We start from the raw sequence: 24127 nt of genomic DNA on the forward strand, positions 1-24127 counted from the left end.
TCTATCATATTCTTTGCTGAGATCCACCTTTAAAATTGCTTCAAATCTGCCTCCTTTCATTCTCTTTTTTACCGAGGTCAGCAATTCATGGGCAATAAAACAGTTATCCACCATACTTCTATTAGGTACAAACGCATTTTGGAATTCCCTAATAAGTGAACTCAAGATGGGTTTTAGCCTATTAACCAAGCACTTAGAGATTATTTTATAAAATGAGTTGCACAAGCTGATAGGCCAAAATTCGATGACTTTTGTTGGATTCTTCACTTTTGGGATAGGTGCAATAAAAGTACGGTTTGTTTCCTTAAGCATATGTCCGTGCTTGAAGAAGGATTAGACACCCATTATCACCTCATGCTTAATAGTCTTCCAGTTCTCCTAGAAAAACAACGGGGGGGCACCATCTGGGCATGGTGCCTTTAGAGGATGAGGCGCAAAAGCAGCCTCTTGAATTTCCTCCTCAAAAAATGGTCTTACCAGCCCTTGGGCCTGGCTTTGGGATATTTTAGGTAGTTCCTTTAACCACTCATGGGTCTCCTGGTTGTCTACTGGGCTTTGCAATGGGCCCCCAGCATACAAACTATTAAAGCGGCTATGAAACTCTGCTCTTATTTGGCTTCGGTCCACTATCCATTCCCCTTGATCGTCTTGGAGTGCTCTGATTTCCATTTTTGACATTCTCTCCTTTACACTCTTGTAGAAAAAACTTGAGGATTGGTCTCCGAAAGCATCCCATTTTGACTTCGCTCTCTGTCTCCAGTACCACCATTTTTTCTCCATAGCCTCCTCCGCTAAGGCTCTTTTCTCAATCTCTTGTGATCCCAGTAACTCATTTTTGGATTGGGCCTCTTCCAGTTCTGATTGGACCTCTTTCCAGTTCAATCCAACTTCAGCTTTGTGACTGATACACCAACTTCTTAGAGCGTTTAGGCAAGCCTTAATTTTCCGTTGGGCTTTGAACATTTGAGAGCCCACTATATCCGTTGCCCAGGCCTGTTCCACTATCTTATGGGTCTCCTTCATGTTTAGACACCATGCATCCATCCTATATGGGCTCCATTTTTTCTCTTTTCTTGGATCCGGATCCAGGATGATTGGGCCATGATCCGAGAAGAAAATTGGTAAGTTCCATGTTAGGGCATCTGGATGGGCCAGCCTCCACCCATTATTCGCATAGGCCCTATCTAGAGTTTCATATATTGGGTTAGAAGCCCTATTATTGGTCCAGGTAAATTGGACCCCTTTGGCTGGTATTGGTGATAGGCCCAACTCTGTCTTCCAACTCAAGAAGTTTGCTAGTCCTGGGATGCATGGATTTCCTCCAAGTTTTTGGGAGGAAAGCTCGACTTGGTTGAAGTCACCAACCAATACCAGTGGATCAGTAATAGGTAGGAGAAGAGAAAGGATGTTATTCCAGACCATCTCTCTCTCAACAAGATAAGGACTACCATACACAAACGCATAAAAGCAAGTCGATCCGTTAATTGATAAAACTTTACACAGGATTACATTCCAGTTAGAAACTACTACTTCTACGTTAACCCGGTAGGACCAACACAAAAACAAACCACCCCCACCATTTTCCGAGTTAGACCCCGTACACCCAAGGAAACCCTTTCTTGAGAAGAGGGGTTCTAAGCTATCAACCCTACACTTAGTTTCTGCTAAAAACATAAAACCTACATTAAACCTAGCCGATAACGTAAATAAGAACGGGAAAATTGGGGAAGTGCGATCACACAGCCCCTTGCAGTTCCAGCTAAGAGCCTTCATTTTTCCTGTCGAGGCTGTCCCGGGCCAGCCGCGCCCTTCAGCTTCAGCACCTTGATCAGCGTTGAATTGTCGTTCTTGCTTTCGGCATCCAAAAACTTCTCCCAGAGGTCATCCTCTGAGTTCAAACCAAACCTCCAGGTTCCTCTCCCTTCATCTAAAGCCTCCACGTCCTCTCCCTTGTCTGGACCAAACCTCCATTTCCCCTTACCCTTATCCACGAGTTGAGCCTTTATTTTCTTCTCCCCTTGGCAGTCCTCGCTTGCCTCCATTCTTGCCCTCTTGAGCTGAACAGCCACTCCTCCCCTTCCTTCAGTCACTTATGTCATGCCCTTAGCATGCCACTTCTTTTGCTGAGGCCTATTGTTCACCCTTCGCATTCCCTTCCTCTTTTTATACAGCTTCTTCTTTTCTTCGTGCGAGTAAAACTCAGGCTCCACTTCCATTTCCGAATTCATCTCATTTTTTAGTTCTAAAAGTCTTAAATTCATGATAGAGTCAAAGGACCCAAATGAAAGCGAGGACGGCGCAGTAGCAAACGAGTTCACCGAGGCCGGTGACATGGGTGAATTTGGGGGGGTTTTCAGCTCCCCTATTTCAACCGAGGCACTCTCCGACTCAGATCGGGAGTATCCTGAGCTATTCGGGTCACATGCCACCCCTTTCAACTTGGGCCAAAGGTGGGAAGTCGGGGTTAAATCTTCTTGTTTCAGGTGAGTTTCAGATGGTTGCATTGCTGAGAAGCCCTCCAGCAAGGCTGTAGGTGTTTTTGTAGCACGCGGAAAAGAGAGCTCTAGCTGAGCTATCCAGATAGCAATATGGGTTGACTTTGGTTTAAAAGGGTCACTGGGAGGGTCAATGATAGGGATGATACGGTCGGTTTCCAAAAAAGTGGGGAAAAAAGCTTCGTCACTTTCATTTCCATTGTTGGGGCCCGATAATTGGAACATTTCCATTATTGGAAGTGGAGTTATAGGTTGAAAAGGTATGGAGGAGGACAAGTGGTGGGGATTAAAAAATGAATGACTTTCCGTGAAAGGTGGGGGGTTTATTAAATAAGGAAAGAATGTAAAGGAATGAGAAGAGTTTAAAATGAAGATAGGAAGGGAATTATCATAATTACAGGTGGTTGGGGCACCCAAAAGAGGGGGGAGCAAACAGGTAGTTGACATTAACTCCCGCAGTGCCCAGGTGGGAATCTCCCTCCCAGATTTGAAAGGATTTTTTGAGGCTCGAGGTTCGCAAACTGCTACTACTGGAGAGTGCACATTTATCCCATCTAAAAATTTTCCTAGCTTTGTTTGACTGATTAGGGGAGTCAAACTTCTAGGCTTAGTCAAATGACTTTCGGGAGCAGACAAACATAAATGATCTGAGAAAGTGGTTGAGGAAATAGGATTACCTTGAGTAGCTAACTCCTCCCTATTCTTGCTGGTTTCCCGGCCACCAGAGGTTGCACTTGTATTTTGTAGCATCTCCAATCTTTCTCCATTTCCTTCCAATTTGTCCAGCAACACATCGCTGCCATCCAAGAGAAGGTGTTTACAGCGTTTCTCCTGTGAGAAGTTATTTTGAATGTCTGCTCCTGATGGTGATTTCCTCTTGCTCACCTTTGCTTTTGCTTCACAATTTACAGAAACCTCCAAAAGGCTCGGGGGCTCAGTCTCATGGTCCAATTTCCTTCTTTTGTAGCGTTCCTTCGAGATGGACGTAGTATAAGGTTCCGATTGCAGGCACCAATTTCTAGCATACTACTTCCCTGCTGGAACATCAGCTTTTCTCTAAACTCTAATTTTATCCCAACCATCTAGAATGCTGCCACGTCTTTGCATGGAGGGGATTATAATGGAATGTATATCAGACACTCCCCTTCGAACAAAAAGAGGAACTTTGCTTTACAAGCTTAGTTGGGATACACCCAACTGGCTAAGTTCTTCCGTCTGATTCACCAAACGAACAGTACTAGCTGGTGTCTGTGTTGCCTGTTGAGTGGTTCCATTCCCATTCCCATTACTGTTGTGTGGCGCATCCTGACCATCCGAATTTCCATCAGAGGATGAATTTGCAGGGTCACCCTGTTCCATGTCATTGTCACTCTAATCATTGGACTCAGAACTTCCTGAACTCAGATCCCCTTGATCATCACTGTCATTTTGGTTGTTTGGTGGAGTATACTCTGTTGAGTGCGAAGCAGGGCTGGGTGGGGAAGGATTCTCAAGTTTACTCTTGTTGTTCTAAATCTCTCTATGTCCTGCAGCCCCATTACTTTCTTAGAGAACATAGGGGTTGGTGATCTGGTAAGCAGCATATCGTGCCTAGGGCCGCATAATCCTCTTATTATGTACCGAACCTCTCTTTTTGCAAGATAAGGGGTGTTCTACATCCTGGCTGCCTGTGACCTATCATGCCACACCCATTACAAAAGGTGAAGACCCCTTCATACCGGAGAAAGACCTAAAAAGCCTTCACCGCCGAATACTCATAGAAGAACCCAGGGATTAGAGCTTTCTGTGAAGGGATTTCCACTTTTGCTCGTATAATGCTATGGGGCCGATCATCACTTGAGGCATGATCGAACCTGATTATTCTACCTATTTTTCCAAGGATTCGTCTAGCAACTGGAATTTGACACTCCTCTTTTGGGAGTCCCTCAACTCTTATCCATAATGCTGATGCGGAAAAGTCCAACTCCTCAACTTTAGATCCCATGATCCATTCCTTGAAAACAACTAGCGCTCCTTTATAGGCAGCTGATCCCATATCAACTAAATTGTCTCGATCTTCCCAGGTAGTACAGAAGAAAAAGAACATAGACTTGGAATTGCTTACCTTCTGCACTATGATAGCTTTGTTAGTTTTCCACACATTATCCATCCAGTTTTATAGCTGAATCTTAGAGAACTCCCTTACATCCAGCACCTTAGCTACAACTACTAAGTTGTATTTATCCACATCCTCTGGGTTGTCTTCTGGTAGCCTAAGGATACCAATACCCATCCTATTAAGGCACTGAAAACCCTCTTGGAGAGGCATGAGAAGTGAGGAGATAGAAGGGAGAAGTAAGAAGGAGGGTGTTTGAAAGAAAATTAAGAAGGAATAGTCAAGAAAAGACTATTAACAGAAGCTTCTCTAGTTAAAAGCTAGAGAGGAAAAGCTCTCTATTTCCTAGAGAGAGAAAGTGAGCATTGCAATATCAGTATATTATTGATATTAATAATAATAATTGAATAAGAGTAAAGGAGAAGAAAGATAAGAAACCAAGGAGAAAGAAGAATTTGATTTGCGTTATAAAAAGAAGGCAGAACTTGCAGAGGCTATAACTCCTTCGTTACAACTTCGAATTGGGTAATTCTTGAGCCTAACCTCACGGATTTTTTTAGAGGAACAATTTTCTGTGAAACGTCAATACCCAAAACTGACCAGAAGTGCCCAAAAATTGGCTTCAAAGATAAATAGGATAATTTGTGTAAAATTGAGGAGAAGAAAAGAAGAGAACTGGTGTGAAGAATGTGAGAGGTATGAAGGGGTATTTATAGGCTAGCTCATGAAAGAATTAGGGTAGGAAAATGTAGGAAGAAATATGGTAAGTAGGGTTTAAGGGATTACTTGGAGAACTGAGTAAAGATTTAAGGAAAGTTTTAATATTGAAGAGATTGTGTATAATTGAATATGAAAGGTATGTATGTCATGAAAAATATTAAGGAAATTTGAATTACTTGGGGAATAATTAAGAAGAATGAATGGCAAGAAAATATGAGGTTTAGATCTTAAAAATATGGAGAAATAGAATTTAGGAAAATAGGAAATTTTAAGAAGATAATTAAAAATACAAATTACCAAAACAATTTTCCTAGAATCCACTTGGGGTGGCCGAAATCTTTGAGCTTTCCTAAGCTCATATTTTCGGCCCTCCTCTTTAGTATTTAGGAAATTATTTTTCTAGTTTTAAGGAATTAAAAATAATTGTGTAAATAATATTTATTCTATAAAATAATTAATTAATAAAATACCAATTATTCACCAAATAATTTAACTAATAAAATCAGATTTGCACACTAGGAAATTCGAAATTATTAGTCCATTAAATGAGATTTTCGGACCATATTAAAATAATAATAAAATATAGCTTTTGCTTGAATTAAAATATCCGAAATATATAAATAATTCGGTTTTTAAAATAAAATAAATGGATAATAAATCTTATCCAAAATAATAATTTGTTTTTAAAATACTTTTGCGCCAAAATTCAAATATCATTTTGGCTCCAAGATTTAAATAGTAAGTTGAATTACTAAAATACCTTTTTAGAAAATAATTAATTAATTAATTAGGAAAATACGTATGAAAATACGGAGTATTACGCAAGTGGTGCTACATCAGTTGTAAGGTTGTATGCTTTGTTTAAAGACCTTTAAGCTAAGGCTAAAACAAATAAATGGTTATTGTGTTCCATAATCAGCAATTGATCCGTTTACACACGGAAAGACTCACATTCAAAGCAATGAGCAATAGTTGCAAATTTATTTGAATGGCATGTTTGTCTAAACCATGAGTCAAGAATGCTTACATAATAAACTAACAAAAGCTCAAAGTCATGGTGTAGACACCCATTTGTGTCTCCCCAAAACCAAACCCGGTGATGAGTACCTTTCACGTCAAATCATAATCTAATGAAGTGAAAGTGTGGAAAGTATAGTGTTGCGGTTAGTTTTTATTTCTTTTCTTTCTCTCTGTTTTTGAAAACCTATTTTATGAAAACAGCCAATCCAGTTTATTTTGGTCCATGTCAAGGGTCCAATAATGGTGTAGTTGGGTTGAGTTCGAAAAGAGCTTTCCAACGATATATTATAAGCCCAATTCCGATAAATAATGAGGAAGTTATGGCCAAATTACTAAACTAGGCCCGATTTGATCTTTATATGCGGCCCAATGATCTAGAGGAGGGCCTATTATGGTTTATCATTCCTAATGCGATTAGAATTGATTATAGTCTTCTAGAATCTTCTAGATGGTTCTTTTGAATCCTAATTTGATTAACATTGATAAATTGACTTTTAAGAGTTTTAATTAGAATAAAAGAAGTGTTTTAAGGAAATTACAATTTTACCCTCTCATACGCTTATATTTTATCAAAATAACAAAACGCTTGGAAAACTGATAGCAGCGCCATACGACACGTCTGTCGCCTGGCGACAGACCTGGCGTCTGGTGACAAGCGCGTGTTTGGCGACAGCGTTGTGTTTTATTCTTTTCGAAACTCTGATTCGTTTTTTATCATATCCGGCTGATTTTCTTTATAAATAGCCTCCTAAAACCTCTGTTTTAATCACCAACTCTCATCAAGAAATTCTTGATATACTCTCTCTCTCTCTTTTCTAAACTAGCCTTTTCACAAACAAAATTCCGCATTCACAAGATCTAGACACACCTAGCCAAGTTCGAAGTTGCCTTCGCCCTAGACGTGAAAGGTTTAATTTCTGAGTGTTTGGTTCCAAATCACTCTTTCAATTATTTAATTTAATTGTTTTGTTTGTTATTTTCCTTGAAGTTACTAACGCGTGTATTTTGTTATTAGAAAGAGATACGAGGCATACTGACAGGGTAAAGTCATATCCCCTAATCAAAAGTAATTCCTAAATCCTCTAACTAATGTAGATAGGGAAGTAGGGTCGAATCCACAGAGAAACGAGTCTTTCTATTCCTAATTAATTAAAGTAATCTAAATTATAAAGTAACCAATATGTAAATTTGGATAATAAACTAAACTACGCAGATTAAGAATAAGGAGAAGACAATATATAAAAGGATCTAGGGCATAGGTTCACCAATAAATAATATTCCAGGGTAAAACATAATAATCAATCATCAATGCATACATTAATCAGATCATAAAGGGCTTTCGCTACGTATTACAATCACACAATTAGTTTACCGGTATTAAATCTCATCTTTCGAATCTCGACTTAACCATTTATAAATTAACCTGCCTATTGAAACTAGACCTAAACATTAATTCTCATCTGTCGAATCTCGAATCAATATTGTCAAACTCATGCATAAAATATCTGCGCAAATCTAGTCACAGAGCATTAATTCAATCAATAGGAAATCAATCTAGCATTGACAATTAACAATAATAAATTACCCCTTCATATTATTTAGGATCCCCATAAACCCTAGAAATAGAACTACTCACACATAATAAAAACTAAACTAATAAAAGTAATAAAGCAAGACGTGATCAAAAGAATAAAATAAACAACTAAGATTAAGAGAAGAGAAATCGTTACCAAAATAAATCTGGAATCAAGAATCAAGTTAAGAACAAAGTGTATGAGAGAGAAAACTAATCTAAAAGCTAAGTAGAGAGAGAAAATCTAAGAAATAATTAAGGAAGATTAAAAAAAAGGTGCTAAACTCGTTTTACGGAGAAGTATTTATACTCCGTAAGAATCCTAAACTAAAACAAACTTAAACGTCGAATAATTAACTCCTAACAATAACACGCGCCCGAACGGGCGAGGCACCGCCCGATCGGGCGCGCCTTTTCTCTATCAGGTATGAATCTCGCGCCCAGCCGGGCGCGTCTTCGGGCGTCAGCCTTTGCTTCCCTCACCCGGCCGGGCGCGCCTCCGGGCGCCAGCCTCTTTGGCCGGGCGGCTCTCTTGGGCCACTATTTGGACTTCGATTGGGCCCAATTCTTCGAGCCAATCTGGATTAACTCTTCGGGTCTTGAATACTCGGTCCAAATGCCCTGGTATCATACATACCGAGCCTTTAATCACCGGTTCGATGGCTCTAACTGGCCCTGGGCTATAGAATCTGGTCGTGCTTCTCCAATGCTCGTAATTGATCCATAATAAATCGGGAAAATGCTCCAAAAGTGCAAATCCCTGCAAAAGTCAACCAAATCTACGAAAACACTAGAAAACACCAATTAGTAATAAAAGTGGTTCTAAAGAGCCAAAAACACTACTAATTATGACCAAGGGACGGGGGTAAAATATTATATAAAATAGACACATCAAACTCCCCCAAGCCAAACCTTTGCTTGTCCTTAAGGAAAGATCTCATCAATGAATAAATAAATATGCTTCACCCTAAAAAGTAAAAATCAAGCACAAACAATTCAAGGCAAATTAAATAAACATGCTTCAAAATCAACCAATCAAATCCATCCAATTACCTTTCTTCCCTAACAATTGTCAAGTAGAGCAAACCACATGAGCATATAGAATTCAAGACTAGTGCTCACACACTCTACTCTCATTTATGTGGTGAGTAAAAGATGTACTCGATCGCTCTCCAACCAGCCCCTTTATGTGAACAATGCCCTCCCAACTCACACTCTCATGTGTTTAAAACAATGAACGCTCAACCTACTAGTCGACTCGAAATATGTCAAATCATAACTTGCATTGATAAACAACACTTTCACATTCATACAACTCTATGCACAAAGGTCGGAAGGTCTTTAAAGCTTGTAATGTAAGGCTAGGGTAAAGGGTAGGAATCATTTGGGAACAAGTGAAAGAAAAGCTATGCTTAAAGGAGCAAATCCTAGTAAACCCATGATATGCTTAAAGGAGAAAATCCTAGTAAACCCATGATCAAGATAAATAATGATCAACATCTCCTACATAACCAACTCTAACATCCACCAAATATCCTCCAAACAATATAAACAATCCCAACACTTACAATTTCACTCATAAGATATAATAATGAAGAAGTGGAGTGAATAAACAAACTTTATTTTCCAAACTTGAATTTTTCATAGAAGCTCTTATTTTTTTTCCTTTTGATTAACCTCCAACTAGAACATTCGAACATTGAACATTTTTTTCTCTTTGTTTTTTTTCTTTGAAGTTCACTTTTTTTTTTCATTTTTTTTTCTTTTTCTTGAACTTCTCTTTTTTTTCATAACATCATACTTTATTTTTTCAAGAAGATATAACTTTCAAACTCATCAAAAATAAACATGATCAAAAACAAAACAACTTCTCAAATCCCACCCAAATTGTGCAAATAACAAGCACACTACAAACTCCCTCACCTCACTCACTAATAGCTCCCCCAAGCCAAGCTTGGGACTAGTAACCAATGGGGCAAAGTAGGCTTGTAATGTGGCTAATAAACAACAAAAAGTCAAGGCAACAACATGGGTAGCAAGAAGGAAACAAATGTATCTACAATCATATAAAGGCAACCTAAAAGAATGAACGCCTTCGTCCTCCACAATGTGCATAATAATGAGTCATACAAACACTACTTATAGTTGCAAACTAATACTCAAATTCATTGACATACCAGGAACTAACACCCATTCCTAACCAAATAAACTAGTCAAGCACTATATTCACAAGTAGTTGGGCAAAATTGACTCATGTTAAGGTTTCAAGGCAATCAAACATCAAATCATGATCAACAAATCCACAATGCTTATCATCATATACCAAGAATCAAAATAATTTTCTCAAGTAAGGGGCACAGGGAAGCATGATTTATAATTCATTGGAACGTATTTTTGGAATTTTTTATTATTCAATTTTTTTGTATTTTTTTCATAAAGGAAAGCAATAAAACTAACCTAGAAAGCAATAAATCTAAACTAAGAAAACACACCAAAACAAAAGAAAAGAGAAAAAGAAAGATACCAAATCCAAAATCTCCCCCAAGCCAGAATCAAACAATGTCCTCATTGGCTCGGGAACTAGCCCAGCATAGCTAGTCCTGATCATCCTCATCCATAGAGTTGAACCCTGCACCTCCACTACCACCTGCACCACCTGCACCAGAAGAGCTACCACCAAAATAATCAGCATGAAAACTCCCCCCCGCCGGTCCCCCGAAAGGAATGTCCTGGCCGTACCCATGGAAGGCATAATAGTCAGTATAAATGCCATGGGCAGTGGGATCCCTATCGTATCCCTGGGGTGGAGGCTGAAACCAGTCAGGGTAAATAGCATCGTCGGGAATGTTGCCCCGACGAGCATAATCATCGTACATAGGTTAGAGAGCTCTACCCTGGTTCCTCTCCAGGTACCCTAACCTCTGGTCTATGGAGCCTACCATCCTCCTAAGGTCAGTGTGAGAATGCTCGATACGGCCTAAAGCCTGACCTATACTCTGAAGGTCCCAAACTGGGTCAGAGTCGACATGGGGGACGGAGTGAGACATGCGAGGTGGAGAAAATGTCACCTCGGGCTAAGGCTGGGGTGGTGAAACTGGTGGTGGTACTGGTGGTGCTTGCCCCCTAGAGTTGGCAACTAAAAGGTCATACGTGTAGGATAGTTTACGGGGGGAAAGGCGGTCAAGTCGGGACTAGGTAAGGGAAAGATGGGCAAAGGCTGCTCGGTCCCAGTCCTAATACACCAGTGGGGTGTCTGCTCGCTATCCAGTCGTACCCACCCCAACTCCTCAAAATACCTAGCAGTCATATAGGTATCCGGTCCACAGTTGGTCAGTTAGTGGGGTCCACCCTCAACAAAACCGGCCTTTTTCACTGCTATTCTAGTGATAAGGCCTCCTGTACGAATGAGGGTGCGAGACTGGGTACTGGTTGTGGCATGTCTACTCAAATGGTGGATAATGTACCTACCCATGTTCAGTTTCCCAAACCCAAACACATAGTGTCCTATAACAACTAATTCATTGGTTTGGGCGTTATGGGGCTCGTTCCTACCTAGAAAACACAAACCCGCAAATCTTTGCCAGATTTTTGGGACAGGGTGATGAATAGGTTTGGTACTAGCATGTTGGGGTCGGGAGTAGGCAAACCAGTCAGAGCATAATAAATGTCACCCATTTTATATTCAACATGTCATTGGTATGGTAATTTAGAATTCAATTCAAACAATTTACAAAATTCCACATAAGTTAAACTAATATTTCTATTGTTCAACCTAAAAAATAAATTCGGTCCATTTCTACTATTTACAACTTTCAAAGAAGACAAGAATTAACAAGTTAATTCACAGTATGTAGGATAATGCATATCAACGAATTTTCTCATTCTATGTCATTTAAAAATCGTTTAACAAAATCAAACAAACCATACGATTCTAAAGTAGGGCGGTGTAACCACCGTGAAGAAATTACCTCGCGCCCGACTAGGTGTTCTAGCCGCTCCTTTTACTCCTGGCTAGCAATACGGATCGTTGGCCAGTACGGGAGTTGTAAATCCGGGTCGTACTCCTCCCTCGAGCTAGAGCTCCTACCGAAAATAGATTGAGCCCTCTTTGAAGCCATGGTAAAAATGGGTTTGAAAATTAATTTGAATGGAATTCGAAAATTTTGATATAGAAATGTAGAGGATGAAGAGAGGATTAATAATATGCAAAAATATTTGGATTTGGTTGAGGAATGAAGGAGAAAACTTAGAGAGAAGGTAGAGGTTTTAAGTTTTTAGAGAGAGAAAGTTATGTAGGAAAGAGAATAAGAATGAGAAAAGAAAGAAGAAAAAGAAAGGGAATTAACCCCGGATGTGCGTCGCGCCCGGTCAGGCAGGCGTTCGCCCGATCGGGCGATCTGATTTTTTTTATTCTGTTATGCTCTCGCGCCCGGTCGGGCGGCACTCGCCCGATCGGGCGATCTAAGTGCCCAATTTCGTCTACTCTCGCGCCCGGTCGGGCGCCCTTCGCCCGATCGGGCGATCTGGTGTTTAAATTTTCATCTCTTCTCGCGCCCGGTCGAGCGAGATTCGCCGATCGGGCTATCGAAGATATCTGTATACTACGAGTTTCGTGCCCGGTCGAGCGAAAACACTCGATTTTTTTACACAGCTCTCGCGCCCGGTCAGGCGAGCTTTGCTTGATCGGGCCCGAGGCTAATTGGACGATTTTCTTAGTTTCTTCTTTTCTTCAATTTTTGGCTAACTCTTTTCCTTCAAACCTGTACAGAAACTCATAAAACTCTTTGAAATTCTCTTATCTCTCCTCTCATGAGAAAAAGAAAGAAAAAACTAGTCTAAAAAGCATTAAAATAAGAGTTGCCTCCAGCAAAGTGCTGGTTTATCAAGGTCCCGCACGACCTTCTTACCAATACAATAACTAGGACCCTTGGCCTAACGCTTGGTCGGGTGGTTTCTCACCCGGTCGAGCAATGTTTAGCGCACGACGCGGCTTCCTGACATACCCTATGGGACGCCAATTCACCTTTTCTGGTTGATCCTCCTTGACTTGGATTGGAGGTTCTTCAATGCTACGCACTAAAGATTCCTCTTTCATCGAGGGTTGCTTCAAATTGTCATTGCATGTAGCACTTGCAACTCGATCTGGCGGACCACTTATTATAGGCTCAATTTCCACAACTTGCTTGATTGATTTCACCTTTTTGTCCTCAAAACCAAGACCGACAGTGTAGAGGGCTCTTTCTATTGCATCAACTTCCTTCTGCCATTTTTCTATCTCATCTGAAAGGGATGCAACACAAGATACCGCCTCCAAGGGATCTTTTGCAAGAGCTTGGGGCTTGTTAGAATAACTTTGAACCACATTAATACTACAGCACTTCTCCTCTGTCATGGGGCTTTTAGGATTATTATTAAGATTAAAAATAATTTTATCGTCCCCTACTGATAGTGTTAATTTGCCACTTCTCACATCTATGATTACTCTTGCAGTGTTGAGGAATGGTCTACCCAAAATGATTGGGGTTTGCATATCCTCAGCCATATCAAGAACAACAAAATCAATAGGTATATAAAATTTACCTACTCTAACGGGAACATCCTCTAAAACACCTAAGGGGTATTTGAAAGAACGGTCGGCCATTTGTAGAATAATGTTAGTAGCTTTTAATTTACCCATATTTAGTTTGGAACACACAGATAATGGTATAACAATAACGCTAGCACCCAAATCACACAATGCATTATCAATCATTAGATTGCCAATATGACAAGGGATAGAGAAGCTACCCGGATCTTTTAATTTAGGTGGAGATTTATTTTGAAGTACGGCACTACACTCTGCAGTGAAAGCTACTGTCTCTACCTCACTAATAGACCTTTTTCTTGTCAATATTTCTTTCATAAATTTTGCATATGCAGGAATTTGTGTGATTAATTCAGTGAAGGGAACTGTTACCTTCAAATCTTTTACCATCCCCAGGAACTTACCAAACTGCTTATCTAAATTTGCTTTCAATTGACGATTGGGGAATGGAAGTTTGATAATTGGCTTTGGAGCATTATTGCTCTTATCTGGAGTGGCCACCTTTTCTAGGGTTGTACCCTGCAATGTAGAATCGGATATATTAGTACTATGCTTTAGCTCTGCAGGGCTATTAGGTACATTGTCTGGTCTAACGGAATCAAGATTAGCATTATTTATTAAAACAGGTTCATCAACTCTGGGCATAGGGGGCCCTTCATAGTTTGAACCACTCCTTAGAGTAATTGCATAGGCTTGATCCGTAGGCCTGGTCGGCTGTGCTGGCTGAGCTCTCTGTTGCGCAATTTGATTATCTACAATTTTATTGTGTGCTAGAATTGAATCAATTTGTGCATCTCTACTCTCCCTGTGCTTCTGCATATTAACCAACATCGCTCTAATTTCTACCAAAGCAGGGTCGGAAGACGAGGAGGGTTGTTGTGGTTGGTTCTTTTGGCCAGCATTGGGGTGGTAATATTTCTGCTGTTGTTGTTGTGGCGCCTGTGGTTCTTGTGGTGGTGGATTTTGAACATTAGTACTTCGGTAGGAAAGGTACGGATGATTCCGGTACCCAGGATTGTAGGTGTTGGAGTATGGGTTATTCTGCCTATAAGCTTGAAAGGCATTAACTTGCTCCACGGAACTCCTACAATCTTGTTCCCAATAACCTAAGATTCCACAATTTTCACAAAAAGCCTCATTAGCATTATTATTAATTGCAAAAACATTATCTATATTAGCAGTGCTAAGATTATCTAATTTCTGGCAGATAGAAGTTAATTGAGCTTGCAAAAAGGATACAGAGTCAACACTATGCTTCCCCTTGTTAGCAAAGCCTCTAGGATTCCCATATTGGGAATTATGTATTGCCATATCTTCAATAACCTGACCTGCATCATCAACATTAAGATTCATAAACCTCCCACTAGCTGCATAATCTAAAACTATTCTAGATGAATTTCCAATGCCATTGTAAAAGGTTTGGATTAACTGCCATTGTGCCAAATTATGGTGGGGGCATTCACTTTGTAGGTCCTTGAACCTCTCCCAAGCCTCATATAAAGTATCATCGGCTTCTTGGGTAAAGTTCTGAATTGCACTCCGTAATACGGCTGTTCTCTCTGCAGGATAATACTTGTTATAAAAATTCAAAACAAGAGTTTCCCAGTCAGTTATACCAAGTGTAGTTCTATTTAAACCATTAAACCATAATTTGGCTTTTCCAGTTACAGAGAAAGGAAAGAGAATCTCCCTGATTTGGTCTTGTTTGACCCCGACTTGCCTGATGGTATTACAATACTAACAATAGTCTGCAATGTGAAGGTTCGGGTCTTCACCCTTAGCTCCACTAAATTACTTCCTCTCTATCATCGTTATAAATTGAGGTTTAATCTCAAATTGTACCCCATCAAGAGCCGGAGTGGGAGTGAGGTGTGGAAAATCTGTAAGGTTTGGTTGTGAGTAATCACTAAGCTTCTTTGGAGTCGTCATCTCTGATTCTGGATTTGATGATACCTCTGAATCGCTAGAACCAGTTGGAGGATCTCGGTGATTATTATTATTATCACCAGAATCCGCCTGAATTTGCTTGTAAAGACTCTTCTGTCTATGGAAGGATCGTTCGATCTCATGATCGAATGGGACGTACCCTGATCTGGAACACCTGGGCATAAACAAAAAACTACAAGTAAATATGAGACTTGCCTCAAAGAACTAACGTTCTCTGAGACAAAAAGAAATAACCTAGACTACAAAAATAGTCACAAACAAAAATAAAACCGTTTCCCCGGCAACGGCGCCAAATTTTGACAGGGTAAAGTCATATCCCCTAATCAAAAGTAATTCCTAAATCCTCTAACTAATGTAGATAGGGAATTAGGGTCGAATCCACAGAGAAACAAGTCTTTCTATTCCTAATTAATTAAAGTCATCTAAATTATAAAGTAACCAATATGTAAATTTGGATAATAAACTAAACTACGGAGATTAATAATAAGGAGAAGACAATATATAAAAGGATCTAGGGCATAGGTTAACCAATAAATAATATTCCAGGGTAAAACATAATAATCAATCATCAATGCATACATTAATCAGATCATAAAGGGCTTTCGCTACGTATTACAATCACACAATTAATTTACCGGTATTAAATCTCATATTTCGAATCTCGACTTAACCATTTATAAATTAACCTGCCTATTGAAACTAGACCTAAACATTAATTCTCATCTGTCGAATCTCGAATCAATATTGTCAAACTCATGCGTAAAAGATCTGCGCAAATCTAGTCACAGAGCATTAATTCAATCAATAGGAAATCAATCTAGCATTGACAATTAACAACAATAAATTACCCCTTCATATTATTTATGGATCCCCATAAACCCTAAAAATAGAACTACTCACACATAATAAAAACTAAACTAATCAAAGTAATAAAGCATGACATGAGCAAAAGAATAAAATAAACAACTAAGATTAAGAGAAGAGAAATCGTTACCAAAATAAATATGGAATTAAGAATCAAGTTAAGAACAAAGTGTATGACAGAGAAAACTAATCTAAAACCTAAGTAGAGAGAGAAAATCTAAGAAATAATTAAGGAAGAGTAAAAAAAAAGGTGCTAAACTCGTTTTACGGAGAAGTATTTATAGTCCGTAAGAATCCTAAACTAAAACAAACTTAAACGTCGAATAATTAACTCCTAACAATAACACGCACCCGAACGGGCGAGGCACCGCCCGATCAGGCGCGCCTTTTCTCTATCAGGTATGAATCTCGCGCCCAGCCGGGCGCGTCTTCGGGCGTCAACCTTTGCTTCCCTCGCCCGGCCGAGCACGCCTCCGGGCGCCAGCCTCTTTGGCCGGGTGGCTCTCTTGGGCCACTATTTGGACTACGATTGGGCCCAATTCTTCGGGCCAATTTGGATTTGCTCTTCGGGTCTTGAATACTCAGTCCAAATGCCCCGGTATCACATATACCGAGCCCTTAATCACCGGTTCGATGGCTCTAACCGGCCCTGGGCTATAGAATCTGGTCGTGCTTCTCCAATGCTTGTAATTGCTCCATAATAAATCGGGAAAATGCTCCAAAAGTGCAAATCCCTGCAAAAGTCAACCAGATCTACGAAAACACTATAAAACACCAATTAGTAATAAAAGTGGCTCTAAAGAGCCAAAAACACTACTAATTATGACCAAGGGACGGGGGTAAAATATTATATAAAATAGACACATCACATCCAAGTAAGTGCTTTAATTGATTTATTGTTATTATGATATAGAAATCATGTCTAGGTTCCTATTTTGATTCCTAGTATCATGTTAGGATGTTTGATGTTTAGCATGAGTGCATGACAACAATGATTCCTAGTATCATGTTTAGGGTAAAGGTTATAATATCAAATATGCTTATTATGATTTCTATGATGCCTTCCTATTCTCTTTCTTAATATCATATTAGTATCATGTTAGGGCTATATATTTGATCTTTGGTGTTTAGTGACATGCCAGGGTTTGTTATTAATCTTGTTAGTATCATGCCTAGGATCTTGCTATTATTATTATTATTATTATTATTATTATTATTATTATTATTATTATTATTATTATTATTATTATTATTATTATTATTATTATTATTATTATTATTATTATTATTATTATTATTATTATTATTATTATTATTATTATTATTATTATTATTATTATTATTATTATTATTATTATTATTATTATTATTATTATTATTATTATTATTATTATTATTATTATTATTATTATTATTATTATTATTATTATTATTATTATTATTATTATTATTATTATTATTATTATTATTATTATTATTATTATTATTATTTTTATTATTATTATTATTATTATTATTATGTTGCTTGATATATTTTATGTTATTGCTTGATCACACCTTTTATGTATGTTTTAAGGGAATTGGTACTTGTAATCACGCTTAATAAGATAATTAATAATCTTTTTTATGGTTAATATGATTATAATTCAAGTGATCGCCAATAATAGATTTATTTGTGCATTAAATTCAACCAACATAGATTAAACAGGTTTAGGGTAAACCTGTTGATTGCATGTTAGTCAGAAAGTGCACATGAATACGATCAAAATAAAGTAGATGCCTATAATTAGGGCAGGTTCAATCTCTTTTAGGTTGGATTTGTACCTTCATCCCCGAACTTCCAGTCATGGTTCCAAACCTATTGGAGCTAACGATCTCATGGATCGTTAAGGGGTGTAACCTTTACCCTGTGAACGGTTTACAAGTTCCTAAAACTTGTTGGCGACTCTTTTGCTCTAGCTTCCTTCCCTTTGGACGCCACCATGTTTTAGTGTATGATCACAGTGGGGTTCAAGTTTGGGGTAATGCTTGAAATATTCCCTACAACTTTTTGCGACTCCACTGGGGAGGAATTCTATTTCAATTCCTAAAATTTATTTTAATTAACATTATTGTCATATGCATAAAAAAATCTCATTGGAAAGACCATCCGTAATAAGTTAAAACATAGGATTTTTACACATAGGAAATTTGAGGAATATCTTTCACAACTAGGATCGAAATAATGCTGCGAAAAACTGGAAAATTTTATCAAACACAGAAAGCTGCTGAGGCAAGTAGGAACTGGCGTCTAGAAAACAGAGTATGTCGCCGACGATATGACTCTGTCCCCAGGCGACAGAGCTATATTGCGGCGACGGCCTCTGTTCGCCGGCGCCAAGTTCTTCCAATACCGAGCCAAAAATATCAGTTCTAATTTTGACCAGTTTTAGCACTGTTTGCTCGATTCTACTTCCTGATTGATTTTTTCTCACTTTTATGAAACTCATATGTGTTCTACATAGGGGCATAACCCTCTGGGAATTCATGCTTCATCTACCTGATTGAACGCTCTGTGCAACAAAGGGTACATCGGAGAATGTTGAATTCACCAAACCATGGAAGCGAGTTTTTAACTCGCGGTGTCCCATCCACTCGCGCCAACCCTTCAAAAGGTAAGGCTTCCGCGCGGTGCATCCGGACAAATAACCATGGACCCTATTTGATTAACCCATATCCCAAACTTTAGAGAACTAGAGTCATGGTTAGGTTGCAAACTCATTGCATCATATTGTGCCTACTTGATTAATTGTGCATTATTTGTCGTGCACATTCTATGTGTTTTTCCTAACCGTTTGTTTGACTTGTTTTTAAAACTATAATAAACTAATTAATGACTAAAAGGACTTTTTCTAATTAATTAATTAATTAATTAGAGTAATTAAAGTCTAATAATTTAATCGGAATTGACTTAGTACGAATTTAGGCATGTCCCGTAGAGTAAAAATACTGAAAGCAGTCCCAGATTAATGCTCCATTAATGGCGCCACGATTTGGGTTGTAGCACCACACGCTGCTGTGCAACGCCGAGCGACAACTCTGTCGTCTGGCACTGCACTGCAGAGTGCGGCGACACACTACAAGAAAAAGGGGTATTAGCGACGGCTAAAGTAGTCGCAAATCCGTCGCAAAAATAGATTTGCGACGGATTAGCAACTACTTTGGTTAGTTGGCAAAGACCTCGTCGCAAATCCATTTTTGCGACTAATTTTTGAACAGTCACAAATTTTGCAACGACTTTGCAACTGTCATTTAGTGACTAACTTTTAAATTTTAGCAACTAAATTATTGTCCGTCGTAAAATATTAGCGACGGATTAGCGACTATGGAAACTAATGTTTTAAAATTCTTTTTGCGACGGATTAGCAACTACAAGACCAAATTTTGCGACTAAGAGACAACTTTTGCGACTATAGAGACTAATTTCTTTGCGATGGATTTGCAACTAGAGGCCAAACTTTTGCGACTATAGAGACTAAATTGTTTCGGGACGAATTAGCAACTAATTTTTGTGACTACCATAACTAGTTTTTTGCAACAAACTAGCGACTACTGAGTCCAATTATTGCAACATACCAATTAGTCTCCATAAGAAATCTATCGTCGCTAAATTTTTGCGACTGACTATTAATATTTGGAGACCTTAATTTAGTGACGGCCAAATTTCAATTAAAAAAAAAAAGTACCTACATATATATTCAAATAACCAAAGTTCTAATTTTATTCAAATATCCAAAATATCATCATCAACTTTGTATCAATGTATTAAAAAACAATATTAGCAACCATAACACTAATTGTTTCAAATATCAACTCTAACATGACAAATAAGAACTAATGATGATATACATTATGCAGTAAGGTGAGAAGTAGGATCGTTCTTGTAGTAAATTTGTGAAACACTCCCTAAACCATAAACTTTTCTATTCTTTTGCCCACCTACAACCTTCAAGTAGACTTTGTCGGGGTTTATCTCAACTCCTTTTTATATTCCTCAAGTTTATCCATATATTGTCCCTGCATTAAGATATGTATTAGTAGTTATGGTCTGAATTGTTAAAACTTAAAATACTAAAACAAATAACAACACTTATAATAAAATAATTATTGTAAACAAATATTAGAATTTTTTGGCATATTCTCCTTTGTAAATCAAACAATTCCCTCCAATAGGGTATCGCTTCAAAACCTGTTTTAATTCACATTATGCCATACCACGTTAATCATTTGATTAATTCCCTCATCCTCCAACTCAATCACACAAACAAATAAATAATCTAAAAACATTAACTACCATATATTTTTTTTTGTAATCTTAGCAAAATATATAAGTATACTCATACCATGACTTGATGAGTCTTTTCACCCATCAATTCAATTTCATTATTGCCCACATCAACATAATGAGTGCTCTCATATCTGAAGAAGTTGTTAGCACTACAAAAAAACAAACATAAAAAAAGGGGACATATAAAAAGGAGGAGGGATTGGTTTTGTTAGGTATTATGTGGTAATTAACTAACTGTATTCTTTAATGTTCTAGCTGATTTATTTTACAAAAAGCAGCCCAACTTCCCTCATTTTCTTTACTGTTCTTTCTGACTTATTTTTCTCTTGCTTAAGTTGTGAGAAATCGAGTGAAAGTAGTAGCAGTTCATTACAAAATAAAGGATAATTCATAGACCCTATAAGTAATGTATAATAACAGAGCATAATGCCAAACACCTGATTTATTCCAAAATTTTAATCCAAAAACGCTGCTGACAGGGGAGTAGTTGGGATCATTTGTCAACATTGTACATATAAAAAGGGGAGGAGGAGCAATGGGATTAGTAGTGAATTTTTTGTGTAATTCAGTAACTAATGAGATTTGTGACTTAAAAGTCACCCTTGTAATAATCGTTTATGCTAGAATGAAACCCATCCCTTTTCCTCAGTTTCTTATTTCTTTAAAGTTTGCATCTTCACTGCGTGTTGTCTTATTTTCTGTTGAGTTATAGTCTAGTTCATTACATGAACAGCTAAATGATGTCTATACCAGCAGATACGCACAAATATAGTTCAGAGACTCTGTATATATATATATATATATATATATATATATAATATATATACTACCTCCGTTAACGATTATTTGCAACATATACTATAAATGAATGCTAACTATTATGTGCAACAAATGTTTTTTTTTCCTTTTTAGGTAATCATTTCTCTCTATCTCTCTCCTCATCACATGCTCCCAACTTTTTCTCTCTCCATTTTACTCTCACAAACAAATTTTGCCTAGGAGTCCGCAAACACCCTCTTTGTTGCAAATAATAGTTAACGGAGGAAGTATATTATATAATCTAAGAAAACAAAACACAAACCTACAGGGGCTACAACTATATCAAGCATTCAAAAAATCACAAAAATAACTTTGATTCAGCTCTAAAAAGCACCACACCACAAGAATAGCTTTGAACAAACAAGGTTAAACTCAACTCATCCGAAACAGGTGTAAAGATAAGTGTCAAAAAAATGAACAAATTTTCAACAAGATTGACATAGAATTTGACACTAAAGAGTGCCTCTGTTGCATCTAGAATATTTGATTACTCATGCTTGAAAACCTGATTCCGGTGATAGGATTCTGTCATCCAGATAAAACTTGCTAGAAAAACATAAAATATTAACATACAGATTATACAACCAAGAGATTAACATAACAACAGACTAACAACAGATCAAATGAGGTGCATCAATCGAGCACAGGTGGGTTTCGTTATAGGTTTTGGCTTAAAGTTTAGAAAAAAAAATGACAGTTAATGGATGCACTTGTAAAAGGTCAGTGATCTAATTGTCTTAGGACATAGGAAATTGAAATCTAATATGAAATGCTTTTCACAGAGAATTAAAGACTCAACCAGGCCATGCTTTCCATAGAGAATTAGAGACTCAAAGCTAGTATTCAAACATATAGCTTCCCTAGTTTAAGAGAAATGAATACAAGAAAATGTCTCAAATTTTCACTAGTAGGAAAAATCACCATCTTTTAGGTTATCTCCACACATTACATGATTAGTCGGTCACAAAAATCACACTCTAGCTGAGTCCTACAAACAACAATCAACTAACCTTAGCTTCTTAGGAAACTCACTCAAAAACCACTGTAATATATTCAACACCATCATCATATGTTAAAATAATTTCTAACACATGAACTATTAGTATTACCACTAGTAGGAAAAAAGCAGCCTGGATAAAGCAACATAAGACATCGAATAAGTCAAACAAACCGAAAAATCCTCATCCAACTGATGTTCTAATGAAATACGAATAAGACTTCAACATTTAAACCCCACAACTACAGGGGAATACCATAAAGACTTCCTATCACCAATATCAAGCAACTATTTCAAATTATATCTAAGAATTCATACCTTCAAGGTGGCATTTGCTTCTTATTCCCTGATTGCAAGGTTACGCTCCTCTACCTCTATGATGTGTATTCCTTGATTTGATTCCTCATTCCTTCAAACTCTTGTTCCCTCTGTTAGATTCCATTTTTCAGTAGATCAGCCTCATAATATTAATATAAAGACAAAAAAAATATGGAAATGAAAATCATAGAGTTAAAACAATAAATACAGAGAGTGTTTAATTTGATCGCACAATGGTTGTAGCCGTGGTTGAATACAAACACCAGTATCATTGGATGTCACCTAATATGCTGTAGCCAAAAGAATTATAAAGATTAAATCCAAAAAAAAAAAGTGGCAAAATAGCAAAGGAACAACAATAAAACATACGAGTAAATAATTTTCTGATGGAAAAAGCTTCTTATGTTCAAAACTAACCTCTTCTTCCCAGTCTAATTCTTCACATTCACTATCACTAGGAGTCCAATTCACTTACAATAGTCTGTTCACCACCAAACTAGCGCTGCTGCCAACACCCACACGCACCACCGCCTGCCAACACGCACCACCACCCGCGCAAACCCGCTGCTCCCCTGTCCAATTCAAGTAATTAGATGTGAAATTTGAAAAAGATAAAACTAGATCTAAATTCTTACAAGTAATTAAAATACAAGTAATTACCTAATTTAAAAAATTAATATACAAGTAATTGGCGAAATTCCTCAAATTTTGCTCGAAAATGTGGGGATTTTTGGGGGTTTTGGTTCGATTTTTGCTCGAAAATTAGATCTAAATTCTTACCTAAAAACCTAGAATTCCATGGTCGAATATTTAAAATAATCCATCCATCAAACACCATCACCCACATGCACCACCCCCTACTCGAATTAGGCTCAGATTAGCTCGATTCTGCTCGGATTTGCTCAACGAAAGATAGAAGGGACGTCAAGCATTTGAACTTACCTTGGAGGAGGCGTGGGGGCGCAGCGGAGGCAGATGAAGAGCGACTATAATATGTGGTTTATGTACTTTATAGAACTATTGATGAAAAAATTAATTAAGGCTTTTATTATTTATTTTTTTTTTTTTGGACGAGTAAGCGATTAAGTTAGTGATTGTTTTGTTGGCAACTCCTAATCATATTAAGGGATTTGTTCCCCCCCCCCCCCCCAAAAAAAAAAAAAAGGGATTTGTTTTTTTTTAATTAAATTTATAAAATAATGGTAATGACTACCGATTTAGTTGCAATATTAGTTGTAAATTTTAAATTAAAAAGTTAGAAAATCATTATCTCCAGCAACTATAATTTATAGTCGCAAAAATTATAAGAGCGTTGCAATTTAGCGACAACATTGCAACTACTGCAAAATGAGTCGCAAAATTTACGAC

At 37.7% G+C, this 24127-nt stretch overlaps 1 protein-coding gene, 1 long non-coding RNA gene and 1 other non-coding gene across 3 annotated transcripts; 1 reads left to right on the forward strand and 2 right to left on the reverse strand.

Moving 5' to 3' along the window:
• Positions 1-378: 378 nt before the first annotated feature.
• On the reverse strand, positions 379-1773 carry LOC145627846 (uncharacterized). Its single transcript, XM_081680190.1, has one exon. It carries the CDS (start codon positions 1771-1773, stop codon positions 379-381), a length of 1395 nt encoding a protein of 464 aa, XP_081536316.1.
• A 13155-nt stretch (positions 1774-14928) lies between these two features.
• Positions 14929-15035, forward strand: LOC145629676 (small nucleolar RNA R71). The gene has a single exon (XR_014111833.1). It is a non-coding gene; the product is annotated as a small nucleolar RNA R71 (small nucleolar RNA).
• Positions 15036-20094: 5059 nt separating this feature from the next.
• On the reverse strand, positions 20095-23819 carry LOC145626919 (uncharacterized). Its single transcript, XR_014111178.1, has 5 exons — positions 23702-23819; positions 23177-23331; positions 22992-23049; positions 22760-22869; positions 20095-20354 (listed from the first exon to the last, which is right to left on the reverse strand). It is a non-coding gene; the product is annotated as an uncharacterized LOC145626919 (long non-coding RNA).
• Positions 23820-24127: the final 308 nt, after the last annotated feature.

Source organism: Chenopodium album, chromosome 4 (assembly GCF_948465745.1).
Source record: "Chenopodium album chromosome 4, dcCheAlbu1.1, whole genome shotgun sequence".
Lineage (NCBI taxonomy): Eukaryota > Viridiplantae > Streptophyta > Magnoliopsida > Caryophyllales > Amaranthaceae > Chenopodium > Chenopodium album.

Coding starts and splice junctions, on each gene's coding strand:
- LOC145627846 (XM_081680190.1), bottom strand. CDS start 1,773: ATGAAGGCTCTTAGCTGGAACTGCAAGGGGCTGTGTGATCGCACTTCC.